The sequence below is a fragment of the Pelophylax lessonae genome, assembly GCF_965119305.1.
Source record: "Pelophylax lessonae genome assembly, chromosome: 13".
Lineage (NCBI taxonomy): Eukaryota > Metazoa > Chordata > Amphibia > Anura > Ranidae > Pelophylax > Pelophylax lessonae.
The window spans coordinates 191,767,040-191,793,445 of record NC_138780.1 but is presented as its reverse complement, the minus strand read 5'-3'; the positions used below and the strand labels follow the sequence as shown (position 1 = coordinate 191,793,445).

Sequence of the window (26,406 nt, the reverse complement as noted above, 5' to 3'; positions counted from 1 at the left end):
ACATGCGTGCCTGCTTGGGTGCCCCTATTGCAAGCTGCTTGCTCTGGGGGGCACTCGGCAGGAGGGAGGGGCCAAAAGGGCCGGCGAGGAAGCTAAGGGTAGGATCGGGGCTGCTCTATGCAAAACGATTACCCAGAGCAGGTAAATTTGACATGTTTGCTATTAAAAAAAAAAAAAAAAGCTCTTTGATACCACTTTATATTGTGATTACAAAGCACACATTCACACCGTGCCTTATGGTGTTCCGACAGGTGCGCTGCGGTTTATGCGGAAGATTGTTGGTCTGAAGGACGAATTCTACAACCGATACATAGTGAAAAGTTTCCTGTTTGAACCTGTAGTGAAAGCCTTTCTCAATAACGGATCACGATATAATCTCCTGAACTCCGCCATTATTGAGATCTTTGAATATGTACGCGTGGTGAGTGTCACATGTTTTCAGTTTTTTTCAGTGATGGGGTTCTGTTAGCACGTGTGTTTTGGCTATAAAGGCTAAACCTTTTACCTTAATGCATTAAGGTGTTTAAGTATGTTTTAACCTCTTGACCTCTGGAAGATTTACCCTCTTTCATGACCAGGTCATTTTTTGCGATACAGCACTGCACTACTTTAACTGACAATTGCGCAGTCATGCGACACTGTACCCAAATAAAATTGTCATTTTTTTCCCTACAAATAGAGCTTTCTTTTGGTGGTATTTGATTGGCTTGATCTGCGTGTTTTTTATTTTTTCGCTATAAACAAAAAAAGGGACCGTTTTGAAAAAAGAAACTTTCTGCTTTAACCGCTTGCCGACCGCCGCACGACTATTTACTGCGGCGGTCAGCCCCTCACAGGCAGAGCGACGTAGTACTACGTCGCTAGCCTGTGAGGGTCTCGGGAGCGAGTGTGCGCTGCTGGAGGCGCGCTCCCGTGTGGTCACGGACTCCCCCGCGCCTGTGACCGGCGGACCCAATCGTCCGCCGGTCACTCACGATCGTCGGTGCAGAGGGAGAAAGGCAGGCGGCTAATGTAAACAAGCCGCCTGTCATTCTCCCCTGTGTATGAATGGTGATCATACGGTTCTACTATGTAGGACCGTTGATCACTGTTCATACACCTCAAGCCACAGCCAATCACAGTTAGAATCACGCCCCTAGGGACACACATAACCCCTCCCTCTCAAAAAAAAAAAAAAATTAACCCCTTCACTGCCAGCGTAATTTTACAGTAACGGTGCATATGTATAGCACTGATTACTGTAGTAATGTCACTGGTAACCCCAAAAGTGTCAAAAATGTCAGTCAAGGGTCCGATCTGTCCGCCACAATGTCGCAGTACCGCAAAAAAAATCGCAGATCGCCGCCATTACGCGTTAAAAAAACAACAAAAATGACAAAAATCTTTCCCTTTGTTAGTAAATGCGATAACTTTTGCGCAAACCAATCAAAATACGCTTTTTGCGATTTTTTTTTTTTTTTTACCAAACATATGTAGCATAAAACAAATTGGCCGAAAATGTTAAAATTTCCTTTTTTTGGGGGGGAATTCTATATAAAAAAATTTGAAAAATATTGTTATTTTTGCAAAATTGACTTTTTTTGTTCATAGCTCAAAAAGTAAAAATTGCACAGGTGATCAAATACCACCAAAAGAAAGCTCTGTTTGTGGGAAAAAAAGGACGGCAAATTCGTTTAGGTACAGCGTCGCACGACCGCGCATTTGTCCGTTAAAATCATGCAGTGCCGAATCGCAAAAAAAACCCTGGTCGGAATGGGGGTAAAATCTTCCGGGGCTTAAGTGGTTAAAACATATCCAATAAAAAAAAAATTGTAAACACATTTCTTTATCAATTTAGGCCAATATGTATTCTACTACATATTTTTGGTGAAAAAAAAACAATAAGCGTATATTGATTGGTTTGTGCAAAAGTTATTGTCCCGTACAAACAAGGGGATATTTTTATTTATTTTTTACTAGTAATGACTATGATCAGCGACTTATAGCAGGACTGCAATATTGCAGTGGACATTTGGACACGAACTGTGATACTTTGACACTTTTTAGGAGCCAGTGACACTAACAAAGTGATCAGTGCTAAAAAAAATATGCAGTCACTATACTAATGACACTGACTGGGAAGGGGTTAACAGGGGCAAACAAAGGTTAGCCTGTGCTTTTACTAGGGGAAGATATGGATCCTAGTCAGCAGTAAAAACTGACATGTGTTCTAATCCCTCTCCACTCTATCCAAAACTAAAAAAAAGTTTTACCTTTAGTTATACTTTTAATTGATACAAAACATCATTTTTTTTTTGCCTGTTTAAACTTACATGTCCTGCTTATCCAACCCCAGAATATTGTAATGCCAAAATCTTTCTTCAGTGATTGATAAGTCTTCTTATTTACAGGAGGATATTAAGTCGCTAACGGCTCATGTCATTGAAAATTACTGGAAAGCTTTGGAAGATGTTGAATATGTACAGACGTTTAAGGGACTCAAACTGAGATATGACCAGCAGCGAGAGAGACAGGACAACCCCAAGCTTGACAGGTTTGTCACCTCTCAGCATCCATCCATCAATCCATCCAAGTTAGGGATAACCTAAAATGTTTGTTTACCAGCTGAGTATACAAAACCGTGTGTTCAGCTGATATTTCAGCCTCCGACTTGCTGATCATCTTATTATTTTTGCAACATCCATGCATGTTACAGCATAATATTCTCTTGTCTTGGCACCAAAGACCAGTTTGAACCTGGCTTGGCAGATCCGGGAATCAGGCTGTCTGTCTTTTGAAAGATCCTCAGAGGAGCATTGCCTGTTGGCTAAAGTGCATTCCTGGGTACTCTGATGGTGCAGGAGGTTACAGGAGGAGTCCCTTCCCCCAGTCAATATGCTGGAATTTTGGGTAGTTTCGCTGTCTATGCAGCTTTGTATTTTGCTACTTGGAGGGTCAGTCGATCCAGATTTAGTCGGACCACATCATTCCAGTAACGCACATCTACCATCAGAGAGAAACCAGAAGCCTCCTCTTGGCAAGAGAGGTAGAATGGATCCCTGTCATGGGCAGAACCTCACGTTCCAGCCTTGTCTGCTGATTAAATCCCAGTTGTAAACATTTGCTAGGCAGATTTCCTCCGCCAATGATGTCTGGACCCGGGGGAACTGTCCCTACATCAGGAGACGTTTGTAAGTTAAATGTAAGTCCCACGTGTGTTCAGCTGATGCTTCAGCCTGCAAATTGCTGATCATTTTGTGTAATAATGCAACATCGTTCCATGTTACTGTACACATAAAGCAGTTTATAATATTGTATGTTACTGTGCGCATAGAACAGTTTTTAACCCACACCTCATGTTTAGCACTGCTTTGGGACATCCCAATGGTTATGAAGATCAGAGCTGTGTCCGTCAATGAGCGAAAGAGAGAGTGGGATTTTTGACTTACCGTAAAAAATCAATTTCTCTGATTTTCATTGACGGGCACAGCAACCACCCCTCTGTGGAGTTGTAATTCCTCTGACACTGCTTGTAACAAAACTGAGTACCTATAGCAGATATATACACCCCTGGGACTGCCTTTCGGCGTAGCCAGACTTTTTTTCTGCCTAGTGTTCTACTCCTGTAGGGGGCAGTATAAACCAATGGTTATGAAGATCAGAAGCTGTGTCCGTCAGTAAGTATCAGAGGAATGGGTTTTTTACGTTAAGTCAAAAATCCCATTTTTTTTTTTTTTTGCGCTGTCGCACTTTGAATGACAATTGCGCAGTTATGCAACACTGTACCCATATGAAATTTTTATAATTTTTTTAAAAAAATTCACACAAATAGTGCTATCTTTTGGTGGTATTTAATCACCACTGGATTTATTTTTTGCTAAAAAAAAAAAAAAAAAAATTGGACGAAAATAACTAAAACATTTTTCTTAGTTTTGCTATAAAATTTAGCAAATATGTAATTTTTCCCCTTCACCAATGTGCGCTGATGAGGCGGCACTGACAATCAGGACAGTGTTAATCAGTGCCCTGATTATCATTGTAGATGTCCCCTGTCACACTTGCCGTTACCGACTCTCCTCTCCTTGCGCTGTGACAGCGCATGAGGAAAGGAATGCCGATAACCAGCAAGCTTGATTACATGTCGTCAGCTGTGATTGGACACAGCTGATCTCATGGTAAATGGCCACTGTGGTTGGGCCTTTACTCCAGTATGTGATTAGCTGTACCTGAAGGACACAGCGATCAAAGCGCGCCGGATCAATAGACGTCCTCCCAGAACTAGACGACCGCGCTGCAGCCGTCATTGTGCTATAGCACGGTCAAGAAGTGGTTAATTTTCACAGTAGATCCAGGAAATATAGAAAGAAAGGCGATGACCTGGAGTTTCTGGCAGGATCTGTCTGTGATATGCTGGCAGAGCTGAAAAATGGAGGGAGCAATTCCACCACAATTGAAGAGGACAACCTTCAAGTTCTCCGCATCGGCAGCACCGGTCTGAGTATGAGGGTTGCATTTTGTGTGGAAGAATGCGATTTCTGTACCACCTGGTCAAGAGTGTGAAGAAGTTACACTCTTGGGGTTGAGAGGTTACACTGTTTTTTATTGTAAAGAGGAACGATTTGTCCCATCCCTTCTCTGAGATGGCATGGCCTTGATCTTTCTCATTGTCCCGGAGATAATATGGGCAACTCAGGAAAGGCTGCTGATAAAAGGACCTTTAAACAGTTTTGAGTTTCCCCCGAGGTATAGAGATTGGACACAAAGTTCTTGAGTTGTAGGTAATGAAGCCATCGGCCCTGACGAGGATTATCAGGAGGGAGCGACCCTCCCGGTCTTTACTGCTGAAGGGCATAACGGCTGTTGAACAGGAGAAGGGCCTTTAACCACTTTACCACCGGAGGATTTTGCTGTCTTCCGTCCAGGCCACTTTTGCGATTCGGCGCTGTGCGACTTCAACTGACAATTGCGCGGTCGTGCGACGCCGTACCCAAACGAAATTTACGTCTTTTTTCCCACAAACAGAGCTTTCTTTTGGTGGTATTTGATCACCTGTGCGATTTTTACTTTTTGCGCTATAAACAAAAAAAGAGCGTTTATTTTGAAAAAATAACAATATTTTTAACATTTTTTTTATATGAAATTCCCCCCAAAAAAGATGTAAAAATCAATTTTTTTAAAAATTTTTGGCCAATTTGTTTTCTGCTACCTATGTTTGGTAAAAAAAATCGCAATAAGCGTATTTTGATTGGTTTGCGCAAAAGTTATTGCGTTTACTAACAAAGGGAAAAAGGGAAAGATTTCTGTCATTTTTGGTGTTTTTTTTTTTTAACACGTAATGGCGGCGATCTGCGATTTTTTTTTTTTTTTTTTTTTTTTTTTGCGGGACTGCGACATTGCGGCGGACAGATCGGACCCTTGACTGACATTTTTGACACTTTTGGGGGTACCAGTGACATTACTGCAGTAATCAGTGCTATATATATGCACTGTTACTGTAAAAATGACACTGGCAGGGAAGGGGTTAATTTTATTGGAGAGGGAGGGGTTAATGTATGCCTGGTGCTTACTGACGTGTAGGGGAGGAGGTGACTGAGTGAGCCAGGGACAGATCGGATGTCCAGCTATGCTGAACACTCCGATCTGTCACTCCCTGTCACTATGGAGATCCGCCCGCTTGTGTTTACACAGGCGGGCGGATCTCCACACTAGATCCCCGGCGATCGGGGCAGAGCAGCGGCGATCGCCGCTGCTCCTCCCCTGGCCCGACTCCCGCTGTGAATGAAAACAGCGGGAGCGAGCCTCCGGCGGTGCGCAAGCGCCGCCCAGAAGGGGGAGTGTCTGACGACGTAGTACTACGTCGTCAGACGATAACGAGCCACTCTGCCGCAGTAATATTACTGTGGGCGGTGGTAAAGCGGTTAACAGAGGAAGTGGAGACAGTTCAAGCCTGAGGGAAACTGGATTTCCCAGAATCTGAGATAGTGGGCCTACATGAGAACATATGCCATACTTTTGGACAGTAGAGTCCCACACTCGTTACCGACGGCGGTTCTTCAAGGGTAGCTATGAGCCTGGTGGTCGAATCCAGGGCCTCCTTTATGTTATTGTGGTGGAAGTATTCTCTAGCCCTCTCCAAGGGTGACAACGCTATTCCTTCGTAAATACAATACAGGGAGTGTGCTTTTCCACCCCATCACAGTAGGTCTGTTACTGGCAGGATCACCAGGTGAAAATAAGACAAAAAATGCAGCCACAGCATCTAAGAACTAGTTAGTTTCACTGTGTAAACTTTTTTCATGGGTTTTGATACTTTAATTGCATACATCTTTCATAGTAGATTTTTGTGACAAGGATTATTTAAGCTCTGCTGGAGTTCTAACCTAATGTTCATATAAATTCTAGACACGGTTCCATCTCTACTCTATAGAGCAGGGGTCTTCAAACTATGGCCCTCCAGTTGTTCAGAAACTACAATTCTCATCATGCCTAGTCATGTCTGGGAATGTCAGAGTTTTACAATACCATATGGGATGTGTAGTTCCGCAACAGCTGGTGGGCCGTAGTTTGAGGATCCCTGCTATAGGGTGTTGCACGTTTGTTGGCCTTGTCTGATTGATTCATACACTTTCTCCACCCACAGCATGCGATCTATCCTCAGGAATCATCGGTACAGGCGGGATGCACGCTCCTTAGAGGATGAGGAAGAAATGTGGTTCAACACAGATGACGACGACCTTGAGGACGGAGATCCGATTGTGCTTCCTTCCGACAAAATAAAGAACAGCGAGGATCTAATGGATCCTATCAGCAAATTCATGGAAAGAAAGAAGTGTAAGTGTTATCTGATTGCACTGTGAGGACCTTGTCTTTGTGCGTTTTTAGTTGATAAGTGGAGGAAGTGAAAAAAGCTGAACTCCAGGATGAGCATATATTGTGCAAGTGCATTCATCATGTCTATTCTTCTTGAAACTTGGTGAGATTTGTGTATTTCTTCCGGATCTGTGCAGTAATCCAGCGTGAGACTTCCTGTTATAAAGACCGCACACTGCTGCGCTCTCTCCTTGTGCAGGGGGACTGGTCTTGTCTCCACCCCCCTCCTTTACTTTTCTGCAGGCAGCCTGTATTAGGTGGAGCCTTCTTGGCCCCTCCCACAGCTATGCTGTCTACACGTTATGTATAGCACAGTGATGTCACTGCTGCTCGCACAGGTAAAACCTGGGTTTACAAAGGTTAATTTATTTTTAATGCAATTGAGGAATATATTTGCGTTTGAGGTTTTTGCGTCTTGAGTTCAGCTTTAAAGTGTTTGTTTTTATTTTCGGATAGAGTAGTGGGGCTAATAATCCTTGCCCCTTTTGGGTATGTTCACCCAAACAATGCTAGGTCTGGTCTCCATTGACATGAAAGATGGAAAGTGGGTGGGAAACGAGAAAAACTTTTTGCCATTGTCACCTGAACAGAACATGAGGGAAAATCTTTCAATGCGAATACCTGTTGGTTACTACTTACTTATGGAAGAAATCTTCCCTGAGGAGATTTATTCACGCTTCCTATTGTATTCCTGGGACAGCAAGTGTAGCTAAATCATCCCTGAAAGCGGAGTTCCAGTCTTCTTGTCGTTTTTAAAAAAAAAAAAAGCAAAAAAAAAAAAAGCAGCCCAGTGATTCTCTTTGCTCATACAATCTAAATTTGATACTATTATAAGTGTAATCGTTCATGTCGCTTAAAAATCTTCAATTACTCACAATGCCCCAGGTATGCAAGCAGTGGCCATTGCTACTGTGGGCATCTGAAAGCCCGCTCGTATTTGTTTCTGAGATTTAATGCCGCTGGCTACCAACCTGCCGATCTCGGGTTGCACAGTCAATGGACAGCGCAGCTAACTGTGTTGATTGCAGGTTGCCATAGCAATTGCGGCAGCAAGTGCGGTCGGGGAAAGCAGCAAGCTCCGCAGCAATACCACAGTAAAACTAAACTGCAAATGTTTAGGAGATGCGGATAAACTGTTTGAAAGATTTGTTAGTGAAAAAAATGGTGCCTTAGTCTGCCACGCATCACGTAATTTCCGTTTTTAAAATAACGCAATGTCAGAAGCTGAGAATGCCCGTTGACTCCTGGGATTGATGACACCGATATCCCAGGATTCAACGGGAGACAAGATGTGGTGTACATCACCGCTGCTTCTAGGGCCTGGGGGAATTTTTTTTAAAAAAAGCTACCTAAACAAAACAATGGAAAAAAGAAAATTACCAAATATCACAGGCGCAGGTAGGCTACCTGTGGGGGGCCATGGGTGTTACGGTGGAACGCCACTTTAACATGACACTGATGATTAGGGCTTTTATCCTTCTCTATTTAAAATTTTAAAAAAAAAACATACATATACATTTTGCTTTTTCATACACTTAACCCTTTTTTGACAGTAAAGTCTGTAAAATTGGGTTAATAGGGGATTTGGATGTGTATTGGAGACCTAATTTGTTAAATGTATGTTCTATAATCATTGCTCCAAGTATTGAAGGTTTGTTTCATTGACTTGAATAAAGTCAGTGCATCCTAAGGCCCCTTTCACACTGGTGGAGTCTGCCAGCGGATCCGCCAGCTCAGCAGAGGATCTCTCCGCTGATCCCCGCTAAGCAGGAGAGTGACAGGTCTTCTCCGCTGATGTACAGTGGACACAGCCTGCTGTCCTCAAAAGGGCGGTCAGATGGAAACAAAACACCTGTCCATTTCCATCCGACTGTCATCTGATCTGCAAGACGGACGGGGAACAGATCCCCCCCATCCGTCTGTTTTTAGCGGACCGAATTGGATGTCGGCGGACACGTGTCTGTTGACATCCGTCCCTCCATACAGAGCAATGGATGGTTAAATCGAGTCTGCCTGAAAAACTGACAGGCAGACCCGATTGGTTTGTTCATATGAACGGGGCCTAACTAGTATGAAGGATACTTCAAAAGAAAAGAGAAAAAAAAAAGTGCTCTAATAACACAGGCCCTTTTTATAGGAGAGGATTTTTGGATTCAAATGGGGTTTATTTATGCTGCAAATTTACTTTCTTGCACTCCTCAGCTAGAAGCTGCCTATCTGACTGCTGAATAGAATTCAGGGTGTTGAGGGTATATGTGGTGAAGCTGCTTAGGCTCAGCTTTTACTAACTATCACTTTCAGAAGAAGCTTTGTGACAGATCCAAAGATTTAGACCCCTGTGAAAGTAATTATTTTGTTTACACTGTATATAACTACTTGTATGTAAGGGAAATTAGGGGTGTTTTGCAATAGAGGTAATACATGAATCCTGATATGTTCTATTAAAACATGGACCGCGATATGTTCTGATTTCCAGTGAAGGAGAGTGAAGAGAAGGAGGTTCTTCTGAAGACCAGCCTCACTGGCCGACAGAGTCCAAGTTTTAAACTTTCCTTTTCTGGAGGGACAAAGACAACCCTCACCAGCCAATCAACAGCAAGCAGTTTACCGGGATCTCCCGGCTCGCCTGGATCTCCTGGCTCACCCGGTTCTCCAGGGTCTGTTTCCAAAAGCACACCTCAGACGGCAGCTATTACTACAAAGGTAAATATGACTGTTGCATGGCATGGCACTGAAGTTTTCTCCCAGTGTAAACGCACACTTTTTTTTTTTTTTTTTTTTTTTTTTTGAGGGGGATGGAAATGCTGCAGCTTCAAAACGTATTCACATGTATGAAGTAAATCCTCAAAATCCATGATTTCTTGTAATATCCTGAAATAGTTCATGGATAACTCCAGAAGTTTGTAGAAAGCTAAGCTACCTGAAGATTACATTTCTTTTTTTTCTCTGATCAGTCAATAGATTCTTCCTTCCACAAAAGTAAGGTTCATAGAGGAATCCCTGCTGAGATATTGTATTCTTTTTTTTTTTTTTTTAAATAAGGAACGCTTCACGAACCTGCACGCCATCCTTGCACAGGGGCCACGCCAATCTTCTCTGTATCGCCCCAACCCTAGTACATGTCCTGCCGAAGCGAGGGCGAGATATTGTATTCTGACTGCGAGACAGTTCGCTGTCCGAATACACTGATCAGTGGCTGCAGCTAGCTGATGAAGAAAAATTTTCCAACAAGCTTGTTAGACAAAAGTTGATCAACAAAAGTTAATCGACTTCTGTCGAGCAGGCATGGACACGCATGGATTGAAATTTGTCTGATCCCTCCTGAACTGGCCAAATTTTGATTCATCTGTTGTCCGCTTTCTAAACTGTCTCTATCTCATCATCTCTGTGTTCCCCTGCTTTCTCCATTGCTCCAGCAGTGCCTTTGCTAGTACCTGAGGCTTCCCATGATGCAGTGAGATTCCTCCACCCATTGGTACACAGGGCTGATCAACCAGTTGTCAGTCTATTGACAGGGGAGGAGGGTGGTGCCAAACCTGTGTTCTCTCTAACACAGAATTTTCACAGGATTTGACTGGTGTAGCAAAAATGCTGTAGCTGAGCAATGGATAAGGCAAGTAGAAGCTTTGCCCTTTTCTTTCCAGTCTCCTGAGCCTCCCTATTGGTCAGTGAAGCTGCTCATTTACATTAAAGGAGCTTGCATTTTCAGAGGGAAAGTTGGGATTTGCATTATTAGAGTGCAAGAAGTGATGCTAATATTTGTATATATTCTTACATTCCTTTTTCCCTTAAAGCCCAACTCTAGGCAGCTAAAGCAATTATGCCATATATTGGGGTTGTGCCCACACTGCAAGGGTTTAGCTACTCATTTTCTTCAGGGTAGAGGAGAAACAGTGCTACTAACCTGATCCTTTGCCCCCTCTGGCAGATGGCACCACCCCCCGTGCTCTGGTGATGGACCGTTCTCTGCATCATTGCTTCGTTTCCAGGGCTATGGACCCTTGGTTTGCTCTTGATGGCGTTAGGACCCTTGACCCTGTGGGGAAACAGAAGCTATGCGGAGGATCGGATAAATATTTCTTTTTGAGCAGTTAATCCACAGCCCTGGAAGACGGCTACAGCGCAGGCTTAAATTGCTGGGAGGGCATACATGAACTTTGCTCCGTTCTCGCGGGGGCGGCGTGCTCTGTAATCAGAGTCTTTGGGACTTGGCTGGGCACAGATTGGAGTAAAGGGCCAATCCACGGCTCTTTACCACGTGATGAGCTGTCAGCCAATGACAGCTGATTGCATGATGTAAACAGAAATCGATTATCGACCTTTTTTTTTTTTTTTCCTTCCTCGCGCTGTCAAACTTTTATTTTATTTTTTAAACATTTTCTGTGTTTTTTGCTTAGCAAAAAATAAACCCAGTGGTGATTAAATACCACCAAAAGAAAGCTTGACTTGTGATAAAAATTTCATATGGATACAGTGTATCATGACCGCGCAATTGTCATTCAAAGAGTGACATCACTAAAAGCTGAAAATTTGGTCTGGACAGAAAGGGGATAAACGTGCCTGGTAAGCAAGTGGTTAAAGCAACACATGCTTTATGTTTTTCAAGTGGACTTGCCTGCACTTTTGGACATTTTTTATTTACACCACAAAAGTGTCCAAAAGTGTCTTTGAGATAAGAGAATCCTTTTACTATGGACCTTGTCGACAGCAACAATTCCCTTTTTAGACCCTTTTATCAATAAAGCCCAATTAATGCTATCTAAAAAAATTAATGCTGACTAGGCAGACAAAAGTAGCACATTCTGTCAGTTGCTTTCTAACTAACCTTGACTTATGCATCTTAAGAAACAATGAGGTTCCAGAATAGGCCTCATAGTGTCTATTGTTTTCAATAAGGCCGGCTATACATGTTTCGAATCTTGGCCAGTTCTGCAGGAAGCATTAACGGGCAGGATCAATGTACCAAGTTGATCAATTTGATCAGCTTGAGTACAACCAGCCTGCCGGACTTGCTTGCGATTATCTCAATTGGCTGCTACAGCTGCTAGCAAAAATCACTCCTCTTCCGGCGGGGATGTCTCTTCACACGCCTTCCTGATGGTATGGCATGATGGGTAAATATCTGCCTGTATTTCTCAGCATTGAGGACACCCTTGATCCTGACCAAATCTCCCAACTCCATTTGCAGAAATGGAGCCCCAAACTTGCAAGGAACCTCCACCATGCTTCACAGTTGGCTGCAGACACTCATTATTGTACCTCTCCCCAGTCCTTCAGTGAACAAACTACCTCCTGATGCAGCCAAATATTTCAAATTTTGACTTCTCAGACCAGAGCACCTGCTGCCATTTTTCTGCACTCCAGCTCCTGTGTTTTCCTGCAGAGTTGAGTGGGTTAGCCTTGTTTCCACGTCCTATGCAGAAAAACATAAGAACCGGGGTGCAGAAAAATGGCAGCTGGGCTGCAGAATATCCGGTATTGAATTTGGAAGAACCGGGGTGCAGAAAAATGCAGAAAAATGGCAGCTGGGCTGCAGAATATCCGGTATTGAATTTGGAAGAATTTTTTAGTGGTAAAGGCTACGTTTTTGTTGGGGGTCAAAAGGTGTCTCATTAAATGATGATAGGGTCTAGAGACCTCTGGTGTTGGTGAGAGAGAATATGGAATCCTTAGAGCTCTATTTGGAGGTGCAAAGTGCATATCCAAAGAGAGTAAGGAGATTTCAAAAACAAGTCTCCTTAATCATGTAGAATATTTTGACGATCTGTTGGTGAATTGACGTGCCTGTGCCCTCTTTCCCAGGTATTAAAATTGCCATTCATACATCCCACAATTGCCCACTATGAGTTTGTACCAGACATTTGCCAATTTACCAACTTTAAGACCAGGCCTTCTCTGACATTTGGTTTAAAAGTTTAAATCAGTTTTTTTAGCTAAAAAATTACTTGGAACCCCAAAACATTGTGTATAATATATATATTGTAAGCTGGGGAACAGGTAGCAGGTGCAAAGCTCCCTGGGATGAGCAGTCTTTCAGGCACAGATACCAAATCCAGTGAGGTAGTGACAAACAGTGCGGTGTTTATTGGTGCTATATACAAGTTTATAAACAGGTGCTCTACAGTGCTTTAAGGAAAACAAGCAGGAATAATAATAAACAAAAGCCTAGCCGTGTCCCGGCGCTTACTGCACACAATGCAATCCCTAACTAACACAGACTGAGCAAGCCTACAGCTTGTCAGCTTCCAAAGACACACACTGACAGTGTTACCAACCTTCTGCTCTCCTAGACAAAGTTGTCTGTGTTCCCAGGCTGAGAGAGAGCTGCTGTCTGTCTCAGGTGAGTTTAAATTGGCCTGGGTAAGAGGAGCAAGATCTGAACTGGATCAGAGATCCCTAAAGGTATACGAGAGATGCCTGGGTGATGTATAAACCCCGAACAGGACTTTTCCTGGCTCTCTCTGGGACGCTCTGCTACAAAATATATATATTTTACAGAATAAAATGGCGATTGTTGCGATATTTTATGTCACACAGAATTTGCGCAGTGGTCTTTTTTTAAAATAGAATACACTTTAATGTTAAAAAAATGTATTTATTTTTTTTTGTATAATGTGAAAGATGTTATGCCGAGTTAATAGATACCTAGCATGACGTGCTTTAGCCACCACCTTCTCAAGTCTATTCTGACACTTTGCTCCTACATGTAAAAATCCACTTTCTCTTTTGTTCATTGACGGACACAGCTCCTGAGTCTTCTTAACCATTGGGTTATACTGCCCCCTACAGAAGTAGGAAAAAGCTTGACTATGCCTATGGGCAGTCCCAGTGGGTATACACCCACTCTCAGCTATAGGCTAGTCAGGAGTAAGGACCTAGTTCCTTGCTGGGATCTCTGGTCCTGGCGATTTTTTTTTTTTTCTTTTTGAATGGAATTTTTTCCTATCTTTGTTTTTTTGTTCCTGTGAGAATCTACAATAAATTGCTGGACTGGATAATGTAGATCCAGAGGGTCCCCCCAGTCTGGCCAGCGAAGGCGAGCAGATCGCAGCTCCTCGCTAGGTTGGCCGCGACATAGCCCCGCTGGACGGGGGCTGGCCTTCGAGTTAAACATCTTGCGAGGACGCATAAGCCCTGGCCTCGGCCTGAGTCGCATTGTTTCTCCTGGCCGACAGCACCCACATTACAATGGAGCGATGGTCTCCCCGTAGCAGTGCCCACCCTATTCCTGGTATGGTAAGTGGCTGTCCCCCCCTCTACTCGTGTAGGGTTTTGGCGTGGAGGTGGTCCCCTCTCTGGGATGGTGGGACCCCCGGGTTCCTCTACTCCCCCCCCCCCCCCCCCCAGCCCCTCTAAAATTTCAGTGGTCACTGTGGGTCTTGCGGCTGAGCCTTCACAAAAGTTTAAGCTGTGGCTGGCAGCCTGTTAGGCCATGTGGTCAGCTTGGCGCCTCCCTTGGAAGGGGTGGCGCTGTGGGGGGTGCTTAATTTTTATAATGACAGCCTTGCTGCCATTATTGTGTGGGGCACACTTGCCCCTTTTAGCACTGCGGAACCATCTGGGTACCCTGTCTGCGCGTCCGCATCACAGTGGGTGGCCTTCTTTTAAGGGGGCTATTTCCTATTATGCCCTCTATGGAGGCCTTAGAGGGTGACCCCTCTTTTTTTTTTTTTTTTTTGCGGGGTCCAGTAGGGGTTCCACTCAGCTTCCCCTTTGTGGGATCGCAGTTGGCCTGATTGTTATGTTTTCCGGGTGAGCTTAGTATGTAGCGACCCTACTGGATCTGGGTCCATGCACCCTGAGTGCTCAGATAGTGAGGATGTTTCCTCTGCTCCTCTAGCCATGCATAAAAAGGCGCTGGTGGATGCAATGTTTTTTGTCAGTGTGTGACACGTTAAAAATGAGGTGGCTGATGCTGCGTCAGAGGCGCCGGTCCCTTTTGGCACACACAAGCCCTTCAAATCAGAGAGGGTGTTCCCTTTTCCGCTTGCTTTGACAACATTGTCAGAAAACAGTGGGGTTGTCCAAAACGCAGTGGTTCCTAAGCCCTTATTGCTTGTGGGGTCCTTATTAAGATTTAATGCGTTAAAGGTGGACGGTCCCACCTTTAGTGGACTTGTCTGTTTCCAGGTTAAATAAAGCTACCTTTGTTCCGGTTGATTAGTCCCGGGCCTTTAAGTATGCAGCTACATAGTTTGTGAGGTTGAAAAAAGACATCAGTCAGTGTGTTTGCTGTTAACCGTACATTGTATACCCCTTTATCTTGTGGTCTTTAAGGTGCCCATCTAATAGTTTTTTGAAACTATTGATGCTCCCTGCTGATACCACCGCTTGTGGAAGAGAATTCCACAGCCTTACTGCTCTGAGAGTAAAGAACCCCCTACATATTTTAAGGTTAAACCGTTTTTCCTCTACTTTTACTGAGTGGCCACAAACTTATTGTATTCCCTTTCTCTGAAAAGTTTGTTCCTTATGCTAGGGTCCTCGCCAGTACAGTATTTGTACATTGATATCATATCCCCTCTCAAGCGTCTCTTCTCCAGAGAGAATAAGTTCAATGCTTGTAGTCTTTCCACATAGCTGATGTCCTCCATTCCCCTAATTATTTTTGTTGCTCTTCTCTGGACTCTCTCCAGTTCCAGCACATCCTTTCTGGGGACCGGTGCCCAGAACTGGACGGAATACTCCAGATGTGGCCGGACCAGAGCTGATAGGAGATTAGAGGCTCTTACCCGCCATATGTTCGCTATGGCTGGTTAGGCACTTAGGCCGGTATTTACTATTGCCCTGATGTCGCAAGCTCTGACCGAGTGGGCTTACCTTTTATGCTGGGACCTGGAGGGGAAATGGCTTTCCCCTGTCTTTGCGGAGCTGGTGGATAGTTAGTCCAGGGGCTACGGGGCTACAGTTTATCTGTGATGCTTCTTGGATGCGGCTCCTTTGATTTCTAGGCTGTCGGTATTAGCAGTGGTTCTTCGGCATATTTTCTGGCTGAAATGCTGGTCTGTGGACCAGACTTCTAAGAAGGCCTTATCTGATCTCCCCCTTATAGGGGATTGCCTGTTTGGAGCTTCCTTTGATGACATCATTAAGGGTCTCACAGGGGGGAAGAGTACTCTTCTTCCGCAGGCTACCAAGGGTAGGGAGCCCCGTTGTAGATGTGGGCCATTCTTCTCGGCTCAGAAAGGGTTTTTTTTATCCCTCAGGGTCTCAAGACAAGGATTTAAAAGTCAGGGCCTCCACTGGGGATTCAAAGAGGACCTGCTCTGGCAAGCCACGAGCGGGCTCTTCATGACCTGCTGACAAGGCTGCCTCTGCATGAAGGGGCGCCCTCACCCGTATCTGGGGTGGGGGGGTGTCTTAGCTGGTTTCCGGATCCATGGACCTCCCTGGTATAGGACATGTGGGTCCACAAAGGTATTTGGTCAGGCTATGAGATCGCGTTAGGCCATATCCTCCGAAAAGGGTCTTCCCTTCCAACCTGCACTTGTCCCCAGATCCCAAACGGGTCTCTTTGGTGAAGTGCAAGACTTGTGCCTTTGAGGCCTGGTTCCGATTTCGGAATGTTTTCAGCGGCTTTTACTCAAACCTCTTTACAGTTCCCAGGAAGGAAGGCAAGGTATGTCCAATTCTGGACCTCGAGGTGCTAAACTGCTGGTGCGAGTACAGAAGTTGCGTGTGGAGTCTGTTCACATAGTAGTGACATCCCTATGTCAGAATCGAGAAGAAATCCCCCTATCGACATCAAGGATGCCCTCCTGCACATTCTAATATGTGCCGGTCACCAACGCTTCCTCCGTTTTGCCGTGGGCAAGGAGCTTTATCGGTTTGTGGCGTGGATCTTTGGTCTCGCCTCCACTCATCGGGTCTTCATGAAAGTGTTGGCCCCGGTGCTGGCATTGTTTGAGTCAGCGGAGGATCGTGGTACTTGGGTACCTGGACGATCTTCTTTTGCGAACGGAGTCTCCGACTGCTCTGATGGACAACTGGAGATTGCTCTGCAAACTCTGAGGGAGTTATGCCCCGTACACACGTGCAGATTATCTGCAGACTTTTGTCTGCAGACTTACCTTTTCTATGTAGCGCAAGGGCCTGCCGGATTGCATACAAATTGAAAGTGTTTAGGTTTGACCTCATATTATATGGTTTTGGTAAGTCTGCAGACAAAAGTCTGCAGATAATCTGCACGTGTGTATGGGGCATTAGGTTGGATTCTGAACCTTCAGGAGTCTGCTTTGGTTCGGTCCATAAAAACTGGGCTATCTGGGTCGGACTCTGGACTCAGCTCAGCCAGAGTTTTTCTTCCTCTGGAAAAACTCCAGACATTGTAGGAGGCAATTCATCTTCTATTGTGTAGCAGATGGCCATCCCTCTGGGCTTGCATGCGGGTGCTGGGCCTGATGGTGTCCACCCTTGAGACGGTCTGTGTGCACAGTTCCACACAAAATCTCTGCTAAAGAGATTCTAGTGAAATTGGACAAGGATCCACGGTCTCTAGAGGTGGCTTCGTTCCCTGGCACTTCGACAGGGAAAATCTTTTCTCCCCCTTTACTGGAGGGTTGTCACCACGGATGCCAGCCTGTCCGGGTGGGGAGGTGTCCTTAGCACAGATGTGCTCAGGGGGTCTGGGCTCTGGCAGAGTCCAGACTGCCAATTAATGTTCTGGAACTCCGAGTGTTCGGCCATTGTCTGGCTCATTGGACAACTCGTCTTCAGGGGTGTCCAGTATGAATTATTTTGGACAATGCCACGGCTGTGGTCTATGTCAATCATCAAGGGGGCACAAGTAGTGTCCTGGCGGCTCGGTAAGTAGCCGGCATTCTAAAGAGGGTGCACCGATTCGTTCCAGCCCTCTCAAATTTCTGCCACGACTCCTGTGCAGGATCAAAGCAGAAGGGATTCCGTCCAGATTGACCTCACCGGTCTTTGTACGCCGATTAGGTACGGCTGGTCGCCGATGTTCCTTGGGGGCTTCCTCTCAGGGAGGATCTGCTGTCCCAAGGACCGATCTTCTATCCTGCTTTACAGTCGCTGGCTTTGACGGCTAGACTGTTGAATGCCAGGTGCTGAAGGATGGAGATTTGTCTGAGTTGGTGATTCCTACGCTGTTGAAAGCTAGGGAATCCACTTCTAGGAAGATCTACCATTGTACGTAGAAGATGTACATTGTGTGGTGCCAGTCTCTTGGGGTTCATCCTCGGTGTATCGGATCTTAACCTTCCTTTAATGGGGGGATGAACAGTAATTGGCCTTGAATACCATCCGGGCCAGGCATCTGCTTTGCAAGTCTTTTTCAACGGCCTTTGGCCTCAATCTCCCTGGTGCGTGCCTTTCTTCAGGGTGTCCGACATTTGGTTCCTTCACTGCAGGCTCCGTTGCCGCCCTGGGATCTTAAGATGGTGCTTTCAGCCCTACAGAAGCCTCCCTTTGAAAATATTCGGGAGGTTTCCCTGCTTGTGCTGCCCGGAAGTTGGCCTTTTTTGGTGACTATCACCTCTGCGTGCAGGGTGTCGGAACTGAGAGCGTTATCCTGACTGTCATTTGAATGAAGACATTGTGTTGCCTTCCCTGTGTCCCAGGCTAAACATCCGAGGGAAATTTTTATAAAGTAAATGTGTTGGCATCTGCGGATGCTTCTTTTGGCTGCAAGGTTTTTACAGGCTGCTGTTTAGAGGACCTGGTCCTATTTGATGGTGTATTGGTTTTTTCAGGTGAGCTCCAGTTGTTTGCACTCCATGCTACCTGGTTGGCTTTGGTTAGCCTTGGGAATTTTTTTTCTGCTTTTTTTACCACCCCCCATGTTTAACACTGCTTTGGGACGGTCCCAATGGTTAAGAAGAATCGGGAGCTATGCCCGTCAATGAATGAAAGAGAAAATGGGATTTTGACTTACCGTAAAATATATTTCTCTGATGTTCATTGACAGACACAGCACCCACCCCTCTGTGGAGTTGTAGTTCTTCTGATACTGCTTGTAACAAAACTGAGTGGCTATAGCAGAGAGGGAGTATACCCCCGGGACTGCCCATGGATGTAGCCAGAATTTTTTTCTGCCTAGTGTCCTACTCCTGTAGGGAGCAGTATAACCCAATGGTTAAGAATACCAGAAGCTGTGTTCGTCAATGAACATAAGAGAAATGGATTTTACAGTAAGTCAAAAATTAAATTTTTGAACTGTTGCTTTAACAAAAAAAATAATTTTTTGCAATGGCCCAGGAACCGGAAGTGATGTCAGACGTCACACGTCGCTCCGGTCCTCTGAGGGCATAGAGATGAGTGGTGACCCCCCTGTCCTCACTCTTCTCCATTCTCAGCAAACAGCAGCATCGGATTGCTCCCGGGCTTTACCTATGGGTCAGGTAAGCCCCGGAATGACCGGGAGGTGGCAGAAGGGGCACCCTTCCCTCTGCTTCTAAAAAGTGATCTTGTAGCGAACCCGCCCGCTGGAGCACTTTTATCCTACAGAGAATCTGCCATAGTAAAAAAATAAATACTGGGGCTACAGCAGCTAGCTGTTGCCGTAACCCTGGTATTTAACTACAAAGTAATGACGTATTTTTACTATGGGCTGCTCAGCAAGTTTTTAAGACTAGTTTTTAACATAATTTTTAATGTTAAGCATCTTTTAAATAAAATCTTTTCGATTTTATCTCTTTTCTCAGGGAGGCCTAGTAGGACTGGTAGATTATCCAGACGACGATGAGGAGGATGATGACGAAGATGAAGAGGAAAAGGAAGAGACTCTACCAATCTCTAAAAAAGCAAGGCTTGGCTCTTAATACCAGCGTTTCTTTGGACAAATCCCCTTGAAATAACTGATCTCCCGTAAAGAACCGAGAATTCACCACAGCCGGAAGCAGCACTGTGGGTGGGTCCCGACACAAACAACACGTAGACTTCTGCTCATCAAGTGCCAATTCCCCCGGAGCGCCAGGAGAGGGAAGACGACCGTTGGAAAGAGACGACTTAGCCTTGTACTCTCCCGTATAGACCACACATTGCCCTTTTCTCAGGGAAGGAAAAACAAACATAAAAAGTAAAATAAAAAAGCCAACAGGGCAGGGGTTTATTGTTGAACTCTTGATTGGCTGGTCAGTTGCTCCAAAGCTTATGGAGAGAGGTTCCGAAAATACGCCGTTCCGTAAAGTCTGCAGCTATACAACGGATGCCAGCACTTCAGATTGGGTGGAATGTTTCTGCCTGTATAGGATTCCCACATCCTGAACATTTCTCATTGCCACAACAGGTTTTAAAACCCTCGGTGGGGTGAGCCGATTACAACATTTTTTCTTTTTTTTTTTTTTTCTAATTTTATTTTTCTTTTACAACTGAGTTCCCCCCCATTGCCCTGGAAACTGCAGCTTTCATTTGGAGGTGTAGGGGAAACCTCTCCAACCTTCTTGATTAAAATTTGAGTGGAATTCTAGATGTGTTCACTTTGTGTCCTGTTTTGAATCATTTTTATATTCTTATTTCTCCACCCTGGGCTTCTGCCGACTTGTTCAATCTCTATTTGGGACCATTAAATTTTTTCATTGTATATGATTCTGTTGTGATGGTTACCTGCTTTACAGATATCGCAGCCGGAACACCTGATTAGGGAGGGGGGGGGGGGGGAATGTTTTTTTTTTTTTGTGTTGCTTATTTGTGTGCCTATACTGAAAGCTCCATTTAAAGTATAATTATCATCCAAAGCAAAAAATGACACCTTCAGGGTTGATTTACTAAAACCGGAGAGTGCAAAATCTGGTTCAGCTGTTCATAGATAAAAATCAGCTTCCATGTTTTTTTTTCAAAGCCTAAAGTGACAGTAAAGGTTTAGATTTTTTACATTAAAATAATAAACATGTTATACTTTACCTGTTCTGTGCAGTAGTTTTGCACAGAGCAGCCCCGATCCTCCTCTTCCCGGGTCCTCCGCTACTGGTCCTAGCACCTTCTTCCTGTTGAGTGCAGCGAAGCAGGCTTGCTATCTAGCCACTGCTCTGCGTGTCCATTCATACACGCATCTGTGGCTTGGCCCTGCCCCCGTCTCTCCTCATTTGCTCACTAGCTGTGATTGACAGCAGCGGGAACCAGTGGCTCTGCCAATGAGGAGGGAGAGTCCCCAGAAAGCCAAGGCTTTCGTACACACCGCTGGAGGAAGATCAGGCTCAAGTAAGTATTAGGGGGGCTGCTGCACAGAGGTGGTTTTTTACCTCCAAACATAGAATGCGTGAAGGTAAAAAACCTTGAGCCTTTAGAAGCTGATTGGCTACCATGCAAAACTGCATCAAATTTAGCATTATCCAGTTTTAGTAAATCAGCCCCATTATGTCATCTGCTAGTAGCATTACCACAGCAGTTTTGGTTTCTCTATTGTTCATTGACGGACACAGTTCCTTATCTTTTTGACCATTGGGTTATACTGCCCTTACACTAGGCAGGAAAAAGCTTGCCTATGGGGCAGCCCCAGGGGGGTATACTACCACACTCAGCTATAAGTGCTCAGTTTTTTTTCATGCCTAGTCAGGAGTAAGGACCTAGTTCCTTGCTGGGATCTCTGGTCCTGGCAATTTATTTCTTTTTAAATTTAACTTTTTCCTATCTTTGCTGCTTTGTTCCTGTAAGAATCTACAATCAACTGCCGGGCTGGACGATGAACTGGATAATCTAGAGTCAGAGGGTCCCCCCAGTCTGGTCAGCGAGCACGCTCAGCCCTCAGCTCCACTCTAGGTCAGCCGCGACATAGCCCCAATGGACAAGGACTGGCCTGTGAGTTAAACGTCCCCCGAGGGCGCATACGACCTGGCCTTGGCCTGAGTTGCAGTGTTCCTTCTGGCCGACAGCCCCCCCAATTCTGATGGAGCGGTGGTCTGTCAGCGCCGCGCTAGGTCGGCCGTGACATAGCTCCACTGGACAGGGGCTGGCCTGTGAGTTAAACGTCTCGTGAGGGCGCATATTACCTGGCCTTGGCCAGAGTTGCAGCGTTCCTTCTGGCCGACAGCGCCCCCCCAATGGAGCGGTGGTCTGTCAGGATCGGTGCCCACCTGGTTCCTGGTATGGTAAGTAGCTGTGCCCCCCCACCTCTGGAGGGTTTTGGGGTGGATGTGGGCCCCTCCCTGGGATGGTGGGACCCACGGTTTCCCTCCTTCCCATGCAGCGTCCCCCCCCTTTTTTTTTCTCGGTGGTCCTCTTTTGGTAGGGGGCTGTACCTGGTGGGGGCTCCTGCCAGGGCCCCCCTTTTCTGCTGGAATTGTGTTTGTTGCTCCTGGGAGCCACGCTGGGTCGCCATTTTCTTGTAGCCTTTGTGCTGTAGATCAGCGACCATGTTTGTGTAGCCTCGACAACCATTTCCTTGTAGTTTTCTCATTAAAAATAGCAGCGGCCATCTTTTTGAAGCTGCAGAATCTCACAAAAGTTAGTAAACACCTCACATTTTTGTAAATATTTTATTATATCTTTTCATATGACCTCACTGAAGAAATTACCCTTTGCTACAATGTAAAGTAGTGAGTGTACAGCTTGTATAACAGTGTAAATTTTCAATCCCCTCAAAATAATTCAACACCGCCATCAATGTCTAAATCGCTGCCAACAAAAGTGAGTACACCCCTAAGTTAAAATGTCAACATTTGGTCCAATGTGTCAATATTTTGTGTCCACTATTATTTTCCAGCACTGCCTTAACCCTCTCGGGCATGGAGTTCACCAGAGCTTCACAGGTTGGCACTGGAGCCCTCTTCCACATGACGACATCACGGAGCTGGTGGATGTTAGAGACCTTGAGCTCCTCCACCTTCCGTTTGAGAATACCCCACAGATGCTCAATAGGGTTTAGGTCTGGAGACATGCTTGGCCAATCCATCACCCTTACCCTCAGCTTCTTTAGCAAGGCTGTGGTCATCTTGTAGGCTTGTTCGGAGTCGTTATGTTAGAAATACTGCCCTGCGGCCCAGTCTCTGAAGGGAGGGGGATCATGCTCTGCTTAAGTATGTCATAGTACATGTTTGGCATTCATGGTTCCCTCAAGGAATGGTAGCTCCCCAGTGCGAGCAGCACTCACACAGCCCCAGACCATGACACTCCCACCACTATGCTTGACTGTAGGCAAGACCCCCCCCCCCCCCCACCTCTTCAAACTGCAGCAATGCTGGCAGCACTCATACGTCTTTTTCCCAAAGACAACCTCTGTATATGACACTGTGCATGTGCACTTAGCTTCTATGGTCGACCATGGCGAGTCCTGTTCTGAGTGGAACGTGTCCTGTTAAACCGCTGTATGGTCTTGGCCACCATGATGCAGCTCAGTTTCAGTGTCTTGGCAATCTTCTTACAGCCTAGGCCATCTTCGTGAAGAGCAACAATTCTTTTTTTCAGATCCTCAGAGAGGTCTTTGCCATGAGGTGCCATGTTGAACTTCCAGTGACCAGTATGTGAGAGCGATAACGCCAAATTTAACACACCTGCTCCCCATTCATACCTGAGACCTTATGCCACTAACGAGTCATATGACACTGGGGAGGGAAAAATGGCGAATTGGGCCCATATTGGACATTTTTACTTGGGGGTGTACTTACTTTTGCTGCCAGGGGTTTAGACATTAATGGCTGTATTAAGTTATTTTGAGGGGACAGCAAATTTACAATGTTATACAAGCTGTACACTCAATACTTTACATTGTAGCAAAGTGTCATTTCTTCAGTGTTTTCACATGAAAAGATATAAAATATTTACAAAAATGTGAGGGGTGTACTCACTTTAGTGAAATACTGTATATCGGTGGTGTTTTCGGTGGTGGGAGTCCCTCCTCATCCCCAAGTGCTGACTCCTGGACCTTTATCTTCCTGATCATCGCATAGTGTGCAGTTAGCTTGGGGCTGGAAGTGCCTGATTGGTGGTAGTGAGTCTTTTTGTGGAGTTCCCCCTCCCTCTCTCAGCTATTGCAGCAGTAGTGCTCTGTGCTGGGCCCTGTGGTGCCGCCAGTGTGGTGGGGGTGTCCCTAGCAGTGTTATACACTTTTTTTTTTGTGTGGATTCCCCTCTTCGTTAATGGAGTCCCTGGAGCACATTTCCCCACCTGATCCCCTCGCAGATGCTGCCGGGCCCTCCCGTTCCCAACAATCCCTGACTGCACTGATGGCGGTCCTGGAACCTTAGTGTCCAAGGTGGATTTGGTGCTGGGAAAACGGGCTTGCAAAAAGCGTCCTCAGCCTTCACCTGCTTCATCTGTCTCATGAGATCCTGGATCTGATTCAGCTGCTGCGGATGCAAGTTACCCTTCTAGGTCTGCGTGCACGCACCCTGCGTGCTCAGATAGTGAGGATGATTCCTTTGCTCCTCTAGCAACACATGAAAAGGTGCTGGTAGATGGCTGATTGTGTCAGTACCTGAAACTTTAAAGATGAAGGATGCGGCTCATGCTGTGTTGGAGGCGCCGGTCCTATTTGCCACCCACAGGCCCTTCAAGGCAGAGAGGGTGTTCCCCTTTCCCGCTTACTTTGATAATTGTCACAAAACAGTGGGGTTGTCCAAAACACACTTTTGCAGTCCCTAAGCGTTTTGCGACACGGTATCCTTATGAGGATTCCCTGCTTAAAAAGTGGACTGTCCCACCTGTGGTGGACTTGCCGGTTTCCAGGTTAAATAAAGCCGCTTTTATTCCGGTTGAGGAGTCCCTGGAGCTGGAGGATCAGTTTGTCCAAGGGCTACAGTTTGTGATGCCTCTTTGGATGCGGCTCCTTTGATTTCTATACTGTCTCAGCAGTGGTTCTTGGGAGTATTATCTGGCTGAAATGCTGGACTAGGGACCAGACTTCTAAGAAGGCCTTATCTGATCTCCCATTTGTGGGAGATCACCTATTTGGAGCTTCCCTGCATGACATCATTAAGAGCCTCACAGTGGGGAAGAGTGCTCTCCTGCAGGCTTCCAAGGGCAAGGAGCCCCGTCGTAGATGGGGGCAATTCTTTTTGGCCTGTAAGAGGCCTTTTTCATCCCTCAGGGTCTCAAGACAAGGGATCTAAGCCCTTCAGGGCCACTACCGAGGGTTCCAAGAGGAACCGGTCTGGCAAGCCATGAGCAGGCTCTTTCAGACCTGCAGACAAGGCTTCCTCTGCTTAAAGGGGCGCCCTCATATGTATTTAAGGTGGAGGGACGTCTTCGCTGGTTTCCGGATCCACAAAGTAATTTTGCCCGGCTACAAGATCAAGTTTCGGTCTTATCCTCCAGAAGGGTATTTCCCTTCCAACCTGCGCTTGTCTCCAGATCGCTTACAGGGTTTCCTTGGGGTAGTACAAGAATTGTTACTTCAAGGGGTGATTTGCCCCAGTTCCAACTTCGGAACGTTTTCAGGGGTTTTACTCAAACCTGTTTACAGTTCCCTGGAAGGAAGGCAAGGTACGTCCAATTCTGGACCTCAAGGCGCTAAACTGCTTTGTGCGGGTACAGAAGTTCCAAATGGAGTCTATTCGCATGGTAGTGGCGTCCCTACATCAGGGGGCCTTTCTTGCTTCTATCGACATACCTTCACATTCCAATATTTGCCGGTCACCAGCACTTCTCTGCTTTGCCATGGGCGAGGAGCATTATCAGTTTGTGGCGTTACCCTTTGGTCTCGCCTCTGCTACTCAGGCCTTCATGAAAGTGTTGGCCCCGGTACTAGCAATGTTGCGTCAATGGGGGATCGCGGTACTGGGGTACCTGCACGATCTTCTGCGAGTGGAGTCTCCGACTGCTCTAATAGTCAAATTGGAGATTACTCTGCGATCTCCGAGGGAGTTCGGTTGGATTCTGAGCCTTCAGAAGTCTGCTCTGGTTCCATCCACAAGACTGGACTATCTGGGTCTGACTCTGGACTCGGCCTAAGCCAGAGTGTTTCTTCCTCTGGAAAAATTCCAGAAATTGCAGGAGGCAATTCAACTTCTGTTGTCCAGCAGACGGTCATCCCTCTGGGCTTGCGTGCGGGTGCTGGACCTGATGGTGTCTACCTTTTTGAGGCATTTCCGTTTTTGCAGAGATCTCGTGTGGAACTGTGCAAAGAGATCCTGGTGAAATGGGAGAAGAATCCTCGGTCTCTAGACAATCTGATCCTGTTGAGCTGGGGTACGAGAAGGTATCTGATCTGGTGGCTTCGTTCTCCGGCACTTCGACACGGAAAATCCTTTCTCCCCCAGTACTGGACGATTGTCACCAAGGATGCCAGCCTGACCAGGTGGGGAGGCGTCCTCGGCACAGATTTTGCTTAGGGGTCTGGCCTCATCCAGAGTGCCGATCAAGGTTCTGGAACTCCGAGCGATCGGACTTTGTATCATTGGACAATTCGTCTTCAGGGGTGTCTGGTATGCATTGTCGATCACCAAGGGGGCACAAGAAGTGCCCTGGCCGTTTGGGAAGTAGGCGGTGTTCTAAGATGGGCAGAACAATTCGTTCCAGCCCTCTCTGCTGTACCCATTCAAGGGGTGGAAAATTGGCAAGCGGATTACCTCAGTCGACGATGTTGGACCAGGGGGGGAATGGTCGCTTCATCCAAGGGTGTTTCATCAGTTGTCTCCGATGGGGTACTCCCAAGTTGGACCTGCT

General features: G+C 45.9%; 1 protein-coding gene across 1 annotated transcript in view; it reads left to right on the top strand.

The window, feature by feature from the left end:
* The window catches only part of PPP4R3A (protein phosphatase 4 regulatory subunit 3A), a 94,782-nt gene extending 74,388 nt beyond the window's left edge, over nucleotides 1-20,394 (top strand). The window contains exons 11-15 of the mRNA XM_082242806.1: nucleotides 252-421; nucleotides 2,391-2,533; nucleotides 6,620-6,810; nucleotides 9,326-9,552; nucleotides 19,512-20,394. Of these exons, the coding sequence (XP_082098932.1) occupies nucleotides 252-421; nucleotides 2,391-2,533; nucleotides 6,620-6,810; nucleotides 9,326-9,552; nucleotides 19,512-19,628 (848 nt within the window). The 3' untranslated portion in view covers nucleotides 19,629-20,394. The remainder of the gene's footprint in view (nucleotides 1-251; nucleotides 422-2,390; nucleotides 2,534-6,619; nucleotides 6,811-9,325; nucleotides 9,553-19,511) is intronic.
* Nucleotides 20,395-26,406: the final 6,012 nt, after the last annotated feature.